The sequence below is a fragment of the Amaranthus tricolor genome, chromosome 17 (assembly GCF_026212465.1).
Source record: "Amaranthus tricolor cultivar Red isolate AtriRed21 chromosome 17, ASM2621246v1, whole genome shotgun sequence".
In the NCBI taxonomy this organism is placed as follows: Eukaryota; Viridiplantae; Streptophyta; class Magnoliopsida; order Caryophyllales; family Amaranthaceae; genus Amaranthus; species Amaranthus tricolor.
In genome coordinates, this window is record NC_080063.1 from 17,435,194 (window position 1) to 17,447,256 (window position 12,063).

Genomic DNA, 12,063 nt, shown 5'->3' on the forward strand with positions numbered 1-12,063 from the left:
ACCCTTACCTTTACCCTTACCCCTCTTTATTAATTCCCTTTCCCTTACATTTTCTCTTCCCATACCAAACACCCCTAAGAGTATATGCCGCCCTTGATCTTGACCAAGAGGAAAATAAATTGTTGGCATAATCAATAATGGTGAAGTATTACAAATGAGCTTACCCTTTATAGTTAAACGACTTATTGCCTACACCAACAACCATGAATATGATTGATGGTAGATTGGTTGGCTACTTCTAACGTTGAGAGTAATATCTAAATGCATTAATACATTTGAAACTGAGCTCGATTTATAAATAATACATATTGTAATTTAATAATAAGTGTGAAATTTATTTTTGTATCATATATTAATATACACCAATAGCAATAATATAGTTTCTCAATAGTACACAATATTCTAGAAAAAAAAATTAATTCCTTCCATTCTTTTTTAATGTATAGGTATGTGGTGCACTTGCTTCCACATATTGTCACATACTGTTCATGAGAGATTGAAAGTCCGAGATTTTGAAAGGCTCCAACGCAAAAAACACAAGTCCTACAATGTAACATTCCGGCTTAGTGGTTAACTAAGCAATACAAGTCATCACGGGGTTTACTAACCTAAAAAACTCAAATCTCGATTCATAACTCGTAAAAAGGATCACGAGGTCTAAAATACAACTGTAATGACCATTTTAAATTAAAACATCTAAACCATAGTCCAACATATTTATACAACTAACCATAAAGTCCGATACGGTTAACATAATCAAATCCACTACACATTGACTACAACCCAACACAGACACTACGACTAGTGTACATACTCAAATCTAAAGTATCTTCACCATATACTCTAATCACCTCCGCTTCACCATCGTTTCCGTCCGGTTTCAATCTGTAAACAATTTTTAAAAAAAATGGAACAATAAGAGGTCAGATTGAACTGAATGAGAAGTAACAATCCACAACAACAAAACACAGTAATTCAAAACATAGATTTAAAAGCAACATCAATTTCCTAAATCTATGTGCGCACAGGGACTCTAGTTAAAAGGAACATCCATAGCTCTAAGGCTATGTCACTCTCGGGTGAGGCTAGTCAATATTTGAATGACAATTCACCTCAAAACAAGGAGTAAGGGAGATTTTCCCTCTACTCCGTCAAAGACCAGAATGACCAGCTCGTAAGCCCGATCCATTGACCATATCAATATCAGCATAATCATTCATAATAAATTTGTCTCAACATTATAAAATTCATAGCTTTAATAAAACCATTTTCAAAATTTTAGTCTGGCCAGACCCCTTTAAGGGACTGCTACTACTCACCGACAATGTCGCTTCAAGAGTCAAGACCAAATCTCTGCAGTTGACTAGAAGGCTCATCGATGTAGTCGTATCCTGAAGTATGACAATAACATAACGTCATAAGCGTATGGTCGACACAACTATACTAATATATAACTTATTACATCTCCTCCTAAGACCGTATTTCATACCAAGAATCTACTCTATTATTTCTAATCACTAAAGGATTGTGTATGTTCTAACTCAAACCTCCCAATGTGTCCTCAAAATATTATAATCGTGATCTAAGCTAGTTTATACTCTTTTAGAGATTACTCATCCCTATAATTCTCTTTATATTTCCAATTCAACCACTTCTATTTTCATCTAGACTCAAAATCAAGAATATTTAAAATAATCCAAGAGACTAAAAACAAGAATGACAAACTATCTAATTAGAAAATACAACTAATTCATCCAATCACTAACGATTTCCACACAAACTTTAGATTCTTTCAAAACCATCCAATCTTCCAACATTTTCCCATTACCATAATTTTCTGAACTAATATCATGATATCCAACAATATATCCCAAGGTCTTCATTCTCTCTATTCTAGTCTCTACTACAAGGTCCTTACCTTCCAATCGATCAACATATCCAAGAACGCTAACTAATCAAAACCAAGTCATTAAAGTAGTCTCCTACTAAAATTATAATTCACAACTAATTTCTCATCATCACATAACTTAATAGTAACACATTTCCCATAAATTTCTCAATTAAGAACTCATCTAATTTACTCATACAAATTTTTAGGATTCATCAAACTTCAGGGCTTAATACATAATAAAGGAATATGCAAGTGAAAGTATGCCAATGAAATCAACCTCATACGAATAAAAACATAAACATTGAGAAAGAAGAGAAAAGAAATCAAGAAGGGTTTACCTTCTGTTTTAATGATCAGCAAGGAACACAACAAAACAGGCTTCAAAAATTGATGTTTGTCTTGAATTTTCGATGCTTAAACAAGCAAGACCAAATTCCACTTGTTTTTCCCCATTTCGGCTGGACAGAAACTTGGGAAAGTAAAGGGTTCGATTGCTATCTTGCTAATTTCTACTTCAATGGAATAAAATCCTACAAGGATGTTGATATTACATGAAATTCCAATCAAAGATGGCTAGGGTTCAAAGCTTGAGAAGAAAATCAGAATATTAAAGAAGAATAGAATAAAATTACACATAGAAATTGAGAGATTCAAGCCTTAGTTTGTTTACACCAACAATCAACAAGAAGAGTAGGGCATCCATGGAACTTGGTTTACTCGAAAATTAATGGATTGAATGGGGAAGAAGAGCAAGAACTCGGCCAATTTCAGAAGGAATGGTGTGAATGAGGAAGGTGAGGGTTCTTTGGGTTATACGTATGAGGGAGAAGGAGGAAGGTGGGTTTGGGTTTTGGTTTTCTCACGAAATGGAAGGGAAATGACGGGGGTATTGGTTTCACTATTTCTATTATATAATATATATATATATATATATATATATATATATATATATATATATATATATATATATATATATATATATTTAAATTCCAGAATAAATTTCTCAAATGTTACATATAATCTATTAATCCACTAAGCTAAGTGTCCTCAACTCCTCAACTCTTCACCCAATGGCAAATATTTGTTGTTATCAATCATGATTGGATCTCCATAAAAGTTGTTCAAAATCAGCCTTTATCTTTCGTATCCGACTAAACTTAATTACGCTCTTAGCCTCAAACTTGAATTTGGATCTAGGAGTATGTTTGCTTTCCTTCAATATTTCCAGACATAACAATACTTTCTTGGATGAGATCAAAATCCAAGTGACATAGGAATAGTCCCAATAAAGACAAGTCTTGACTTGCTAGTTACTCTTACTCCTATAAGCCAAGTTTCCATCAAAGAAAAAAAAAACAATTATCTGAGTCCATTACTGTCATTTTCCAAAAACAGCATCTCTATTCTTTAATCTCTATGCAACGAGTCTATTGACACAACTCGCTATCAAATTATGATGCTACATCTACAAAACAATCCAACTTTCCACATTAAAAAAGGGTGCATGATAGTGCTTGTCAGATTAGAAAAATACCAAAATTTTCATTATTGAAGATATAGAAAAAATAAGCATCGCCTTTCACTACGAATTCAAGATATTGAATGGTATAACTATATAAGGTAGGTTAAACGATAATCTCTACATGTGTACTGAATTAATCGTGTATTCAGCCGTTATTTTTTTATGTCATGTTACACAACATTAAACAAAAATTTTAATTAAATTACCCGAACTATGATTTAAGCGGGCCTAGACCTCAATTTTCTCTTCCCTGCAACTTCATGACTTGAAAAATCAAAGACCAGACGTTTATGTAAGGTGGGTCAAACGATGATTTCTACATGTATGCTGAATTAGTTCAAGTATTTAACCGTTATTTTTCTGTGGTCATGTTATACAATATTAATAGGAATTCTAATCAAATGATCCAAACTATAGTTTAGAGGGACCCTTCCTTGCATGTGCATGACTAGAAAAATCAGACTAGACGTCTCTTTAGACCATTATATTGGACTATTTATACAAAAATACTTTACAAGTAAACAAAGGCATATTTTTCAAGAGTTCCACAACAACTTCTAATCTAATTCATGCATCAAATATATACCATATTAAGGTGAGGGAAAAGTAAACTTCAAAAATAATAAATTTACATCTTTTTGAAGAAAATTACAAAAAAAATTTCAAGAAAATAGACTAAAGTGTGCCTACTATAGAACTCCTATCAAATAATGAACTATTTACATTATTCATAAACAGATTATGAAAAATGATGAACATAAAAGTGAGTAAAACAAGCTGAAAGAATGTCAAAAACAATCAATTTTGCTTGAACTTTTTCAGTCTGATCCAAATGATAATAATCCAGCACTAGAAATACTTCCATGACTATCATCACAAAGGTTTAATGCGCGCTCTATATTGGATACAATGTCGGTCATTGTAGGCCGATCTTTCCCCTCCAAGTTTACACAATGCAATGCAGTAAAAGCAAATAGTTCGACTGCCTCCGATTCATTCGAGTCAGGAGGCCCTATTCTCGGGTCCAAAATCATTGCCATTTCTCCAGCCAAAATCGCAGAAACAGCATAATCAACTACACTAATCGGATCTCCATCACCATTTTCGTCCCTAAATATCGCCTTTTTTCCTGTAAGAAGCTCGAGCAATACAACACCAAAACCATACACATCGCTCTTGGTAGTTAACACATTTAATCCATAGTACTCGGGATCAATATATCCAACTGTCCCGGCTGCTTTTGTTGGCCTGAAAGCTTGATTAGATTCCGGACTCAACAAAGATAAGCCGAAATCAGATACTCTTGCAGTCCAATCGGAATCAAGTAGGATGTTCGAGGACTTAATGTCACGATGAATTATAGGCGGGACTGCATAATTATGTAGATATTCTATACCTCGAGCAGCATCTAATGCGATTTTAATCCTGATTTTCCACGAATTGATGACACTATATCCTTTCTCAATATTCTTTCTATCGTGCAAATGATCATACAATGCTCCGTTTTTCATGTATTCATAAACCAAGAGTCTCTCATCCCTTTCCTCACAAAACCCAACAAGCCTAACCAAATGCTTATGGTGAACCCTAGACAAAAATGCCAATTCTGATTCAAATGCACTTTCTTTCTCTTGGTACTTCTTTGTTTTTGGTCCTGTTTCCCCTCTCTTTATTGCAACTTCCCTACCATCTACTAATTTACCTCTATATACCACTCCAAAACTACCTGAACCAATCTTATTCTCCAATGAGAAGTCATTAGTAGCTAAAGCTAGTTCTTGGAAGGTAAATTCCTCCGCCCTATCGGCGTGCTTAGTCGAGGAAGTTCCACTCCTTTGTCGTCTAAACGCTCTAGACCCTTGTCGCCTAATCGTTAATGACCTCGAAGGGGGACTATTACTCGAGGTACGAGCATTATTACTCGAACCCCCTCGAGTTATCGTTGGTTGTACCGAATTATGAATTTGTTTTCTGCCTAAACAAACACCATTATACAAACAATAGATTATAGTACAAATTCCAACAAATGCACCAATAGAACCAACCATTGCAAAGGCCAAAAGGCCTCTCCTCAACCTCTTTGAGGTTGATGGTGTAGGTGGCAAAACCGGAGACGGGTTTTGTGGAGGTGAAAACGGTGGCAATGGTAATGGAATACTACAAGATGTTCTACAAATATTACCAATACCAAAACAAAGAGATTGAGATTCAGGGTATATACCACATTGGCTACATTCTGATTGAACACAAGGTCCAGGAAGAATTTTTGGTAATGGAAGCTCCAAACTCAAAGAAGCATTGCCAAATCCTGGTCCCCAACACATAATAGAAGAATTCCTAGTAACAAATCCACAAACAAAATTCATTCCACCAACTAAAAACTCAAAGTTAACATCTTTTGTTAAATTACTTGTATATGAACCATTACCACCCCAACAAACAACTATGCCACTAGATTGCCTAATTGCACAACTATAATCAAACCCTAGCCCTAAACTTGAAAACCCAGATGAATCATTCAAATCAAAAGGAAAATCTAACTGTTTAGCAAAGTTTCTACCTTTACAAACCAAAAACCCAGATGAATTAAACCCACAAACATGTAGTCCACCAGCTGTTAATTCAACCATAGAAAAATTCCCAAATTGAGATTCAATTTCAGAAGCTAGGGTTAAATCACTACCCCAACATTTAACCTTATTACTATTCACCAAAATCCCACAAGAAAAGTTAAACCCAGATGAAATTGATTTAAGCCCAGAAAACCCAGATGGGATTTGTTTAGAACCCACAATTCCTCTCCAACATTTTACCTCATTAGTTCCATTAACAACCCCACAAACTTGATTATCACCAACTGAAATCTCTTTTAATGGAGATAAATTGTTGTAATAAATCCTTTTTGGAGGAAATGTGGATGAATTTGTGGTTGTATCCCAACAAAGTAAACTTCTTCCACCTGATCTAAGACCACAAAAAAAGGTCCCACCTCCAACAATAGAGTCATAAGAAATATTGGGTTGAATTTTAATCAAGTTACCATTTTTATAGCATTCAATTCTCTTATTGATTTCACCTGCAACTATACCACAAACAGTAGAAGTAGAAAAGGATATAGAAATTGTTGAACCAGAACCAAGGCCATGGAGTATTTGAGGTAGACAAAGAAAGAAAATAAAAAAGAAAACTTTGGAAAATAAATGAATGATCATCATAAAGTGAGAAAAAATGGAGGAAATTTTGAAGTTGAGGAATTAATGGGTTGTATTTTCTTCTTCATTGGAAAAAAGAAGATGATGAAAAGTTTTGATTTTGGGAGGAAAATTAAGAAGAAACAGAGAAAAAGAGTGAGAAAGAAAGGAACAGAACAGAGGGTATGAAAAAGGGTTTTTTTAATTTGGGGGTTTTTTGGGTGTCAGGAAGCAATTAATGTTTTTTTTCAGTTAAAGTGAAATTAGGGAATGGGGAAATAAATTAGGGTTGACTAATGATGACTGTTTATGGAATTTTAAAATTAAAGAATTGCCTTTATGTTGGCCTTTTTAGTTCTCCACATTTTTCTGGGTAGTTTGAAGTTTGAACTGTGAAACATTCACTTGGTGAATGCGGCTTTTGGTCTTATGAGTTGGAATATATATATATATATATATATATATATATATATATATATATATATATATATATATATATATATATATAGGATTAAATAAGAAGAATTTTAAAATTATAAGGGTGAGAAGAATTCTTGTTTGGTTATTATATATACAAAAAAAAGATACTATGTTATAAATTAAGAACATTTTAAAAATTATTTCATAGTTATGTTTCTGTGTAAAATAATTATTTTTATAATTGTGGGTTTTTGGCTCAATCGTGACCACAGATTTTTTTTATTTTAGTGAAATCAAGGGTGTAGAGTCTTTCTTATCCTTTTCATTTTCAACCCCTTCTCAATTTCATCTATTAGATCTTAGATCAATGGTTCATTTTGCACGCGGTTCAGAACTGAAAATAAATTGTGATATTTTCTTAATTAATATGTGATACTTTCTGTATAAACATGTGTAACTTGAAATTGTGATGTTTTCTAAATTAATATGTGATGCTTTCTTCATAAACATGTTTATATTAGATCTTATGCTAAGACAACTTTTTTTAAACCGTTAAATCATAATCAATCAACGGTAGCTACTCCTTCCTATATATTGTCTTAAGGCATGATCTTTGATTATGGGTTCACTATTTGCAATATTTTCAACTTATAATAATACCCTGAATAATTATATTACAATGAGATGAGATTATATCATTTTATGTATCGTGTAAATGTTATTTAGAAATAACTCACTTAAAATGCATAAGTATTGGAAAATTCTTTAATTGGTAATCCTCTAGTTGAACGTTTTATATGGTAAACAAAAAATGTTTTTTATCCTTATTATGATAACTCTATAATTTTAAAGTGGTTTGCTCAATGAACTTATTCACAAATATTTTTAATCCCACATTAAAATTTAAAATGTTGCTAATTGTGGTGAACACATGAGTACTTCAGTTGAACTGAATTTCATCATCAAATTAAAGTTAGTACAATTTTATTGTTAACGTAATTGTATGACTTTATTTTCGGAATAAGTTCCAATTTTTCAAGTGCAAATATCGACTTGATTCATGTCTATAAGAATTATACTCTTTTATTTTTTTTCAAACATCTCATTTGGTTTTTAAACATTATTTATCATTTTCTCTTAATTTGTATTTTATTCTTAATCTATAAGTTAAAACATAATAATTCTTATTTGATTTGTCCCAACATAAGGTTTATTAATATCTAGTTTTTAGAATTTTTAATTATGTACGATTAGAGATATTAAGGGTGGTATTAGTGCATTGGCAAACATAAAACAAATAGGGCATTTGAAAAGATACAAAGGGAGTAGTTATTTTTTAAAAAAAACTATTAAAAAATGATATTAATAATATAATTTTTTACTCATCCGCTACGAATAATCTCAATTTTAAATTATTTTTCAATAAATTAATTTTTCCTTTAGTTTGTTGTCAGCACACTAATAGGATATGCTGATATCAAATTAAGAGCAATAAGTTAAATTATTACAAAATAAAAGATTATGCTAATAGCAAATGAATTGCAAAAGTTGAATTATTAAAAAAATTATTCAAATATAAAATTATTAACAACAGATAAATAAAAGATTAGATTATTAATATCAATTTGATCTCTTTATATTGAACACTCGGACATGTAATGCCAAATTTTTATATCACATATTATAAAGGAAAAATTACCGTACGTGAATAATACAACCTTTTGTTAATTTTTCCACAATAATACCAACTATTGATTAACCATGAATAATACCAACTTAAGGGAGTATTTTCCTATAATAATACCAACTTTAGTTTATTAACTAATTTACTCATTTTTTTATCTTATAATCACCTATAGTTTGATTTTTAACATGCTAGGGAGTTTCTAGAAAAACACTTCTTTAATTTGATATTATTCATAATTAATCAATAGTTAATTATTATAAAAAATTTAACAAAAAATTATATTATTAATGGTAATTTTTCCAAATACATATTTTCTTAATAAGAATGTGAGTTTGATTTTCAATTGTCTTGAGACTATCTTGTAACCAAATAAAAATATAAAATAAAAGTTCTTTGAACCTCAACAAAATCATGGAGTAGTTGAGTAAGGCTAAACTGTGTACGAAAACAAGAATAATTATCAAGCATACGTAACACGCCAACCCAATTTTTTTTTAAAAAAAAATAAAAAACAACACACCAAGCCGGAAAACAATACTCCAATTTTACGCAAAGTCAAACACATTATACATATTATACATAGATAAATGCACAAAATGCCTTTTATATGAAACATTTAATAATATACTCAATATTATATGAATTAATAAACGGTTGTTTTTTATATGAAAATAAGAAGGAAGTTTCTTTCTAGATTAACCATTTAATTCTCACTATCTTCTCTCAATATTTAATTTTCCCACATTCATAAAACAATAATAATTACCATCTAAATTTCTAAAAAATAATCAATATCATATTTTTTAAATTTTGTAATCCTTCAAATTTTACATTTTTTGATTATTAATCATCAACCATGAACTTTTTTAAATTTCTTAACCTTAGGGATGAAAATTTAAGTTTTTACAATGTAATTTAAGATATTTTTATTAAATTAGTTTTAAGGTATATCTATGTGAGATCTTATTAGATTTGTCGTAATGTATATCTTTTTATTACGTATGTTTTATAATTTATTATGTATATTTAGAGATATTAAGACTCAAAATTTGCTTTAAAAACTGTGGAAATAGTAAATGAGAAAAAAAAAGTAGTACTTAAACTAAAAATTTTTAATGTAGCTAACAACATAATTAATTTAGGATCTCAATTTCGAAAATTTACAAAAAACATAAGTAGGGCTCAATTATCTTTGCTCCGCTCATGGAAATCATCCGTTTATGTATACATAAAATTTTGCCAGAAGTGTCTTGAATATTTCATAGCTAGTATATTGAGAGATCGTCTCTTTAAGAGACGTATTTCAAATTCAGCCCATTAAAGATTAATACCTATTTATCGTATTCTTAATACCAACTTAACTTATATTATACTTAATGTTTGCTTACCGTATTCTTAATGTCTACTTTCAATATTTTAAATGTCTACTTACATCATTCTTAATACCTATTTACAATATTCTAAAAAATATATAATGGACTGGTCCAATTAAAGATAGTTTCTCAAAGAGACCGTTTCTCAAAAAAATTTGTGAATATTTGAAGGGCCCTACACGAATAAACCTTATATTTCCTCGATCTTGCATAAGTCTTAAAAAATTGTGAACTATTTGAATTGTGTGAATTATATAAAAATAAGTGTTGAAATGTGTAGATGGAATAAAATAATAATTGGTACATTTTTATCAAAAAAACTGTAGCAAAATAAAATAGATAAACTAAAAAGAAAAATATGACAAAGTTATAGTGACTGAGAGAATACATAGCTTACAGGTTACAGCTCTTACAAATTTACAGAATATTAAATAGATTAAATTTTAATGAAAATAATTTTAAAAAGGAGTAATATTTTAAAATTTTTCAATACACTATTTTAGGTTTTAACAAAGACGATATTTATATTAAAATATACTCCTATTACTATAAAAAAACATATAGTCGATCAATATCCTTCAAAATATACTCCTATAAAATATATATAGTCAATTAATATCCTATGAATTCACTTTACTCGTGATGCCTTAGAAACCTTTTAATTAATTGTGAGACCATCAAACTAGCAAACATATAAGTTTTTAAATGGAAACTAGAATTTTTAGAAGACATAGCATAGTAAAAAATTATTACTTTTTTTTTATTAATTCACAAAGTTTGAAACAACTAATAATATTTGGTTCTTTCTTATGTGTTTACTCTCGTGTAAAAGAGTATACATGTGTTTGCGGTAAGTGAAAAATAAATAGAATAAATACAAAATAAATTTTTAGAGTTCCTCTAATTAATAATACGGTCATGTCCTATAAACCGCTTTAAACATGCTAATTAATGGGCATGTGGAGGAGCAGGGCATGTGGAGAGCAATAGTACTATTGTAATTGCCTTATGAAAAGATGTGCACTAATTGATCTCAGTGTACTATCGAGTCGGTAATCATCATGTCAATCCTAATCCAAGTGTAATTATCAAAAGCTAATCCAAGTTGAGAATCTGATTTTATTTCTGTTGGAGAATAAGTACCACTTCTTAAAAAAATTCTGATTTTAAGTTTTAATTCTCGCATAATCCTTTCTTTCCGTTAGCCGCCTAGCTACTCCGTAATCAAAAACTAAGCCAAGTTAATCTAATGATAATCTATGGTTAGACAAAACTCTATTGATAAAAACAAAGACCATCATCATTAAGAAAAAGTTAAATTATGTTACTATGCAATTAACAACCATAATTGCCTCTTATAATTTGCTATTAAACTAGAGAATCTTTAAAGTGAGGAAATCCATCCAATAAGGTAAAAGACAAGAGCATATGTTACAAGCAAATACTCCATATTGTATGAGCATAAACCTGAATTTCTGGTAGCTTTGATCTGCTAAAGGGGGCCTGGGAGACTAATAACAAAGGTGACCTCTTAAATATACTTGTGGTCCTACTCACTTTTTGCAACAATCATCATTGTTTGGATTTTGGTCATTGGATTTTGAAAAACTCTTTGTATATTGAAAGCACAAGGAATGTTACACTTCACCACTTTCTTTCAAGATGAAAATTAATGGCAAAGAAATTAGTTTTGAGAATAACACAAAACAAGTATATGATATATAAAATTGAGTGGTTAAGATAAAGAGATGGAACAAATTTGAGGATGAGATTTAACGAAGAAGAGTGAGACATTGCCAAAAAAAATAAAAGGTGCAAAATTAGTGAGACGAACAACAATAGAGTGTAGTGCTAATTGAAATGGATAGAGCCAGTACTATACAAATAAAATCGTTTTCCTCACCTCCAAAAAAATATAAGAATAGGTCTTGTATGAACTTAGTCTACACTAAAATAGTGTGCACGAAATTAAAATTAAA

At 30.4% G+C, this 12,063-nt stretch overlaps 1 protein-coding gene and 1 long non-coding RNA gene across 2 annotated transcripts; both read right to left on the minus strand.

The window, feature by feature from the left end:
• Positions 1–14: 14 nt before the first annotated feature.
• LOC130804369 (uncharacterized) lies at positions 15–2,785 on the minus strand. Its single transcript, XR_009040004.1, has 3 exons — positions 2,230–2,785; positions 1,320–1,391; positions 15–885 (listed from the first exon to the last, which is right to left on the minus strand). It is a non-coding gene; the product is annotated as an uncharacterized LOC130804369 (long non-coding RNA).
• Positions 2,786–3,452: 667 nt separating this feature from the next.
• On the minus strand, positions 3,453–7,017 carry LOC130804379 (putative serine/threonine-protein kinase-like protein CCR3). Its single transcript, XM_057668794.1, has one exon. It carries the CDS (start codon positions 6,626–6,628, stop codon positions 4,232–4,234), a length of 2,397 nt encoding a protein of 798 aa, XP_057524777.1. The 5' UTR covers positions 6,629–7,017; the 3' UTR covers positions 3,453–4,231.
• Positions 7,018–12,063: the final 5,046 nt, after the last annotated feature.

What these genes read in the sequence shown, in the direction of transcription:
- LOC130804379 (XM_057668794.1), bottom strand. Translation starts at nt 6,628, where the DNA reads ATGATGATCATTCATTTATTTTCCAAAGTTTTCTTTTTTATTTTCTTT.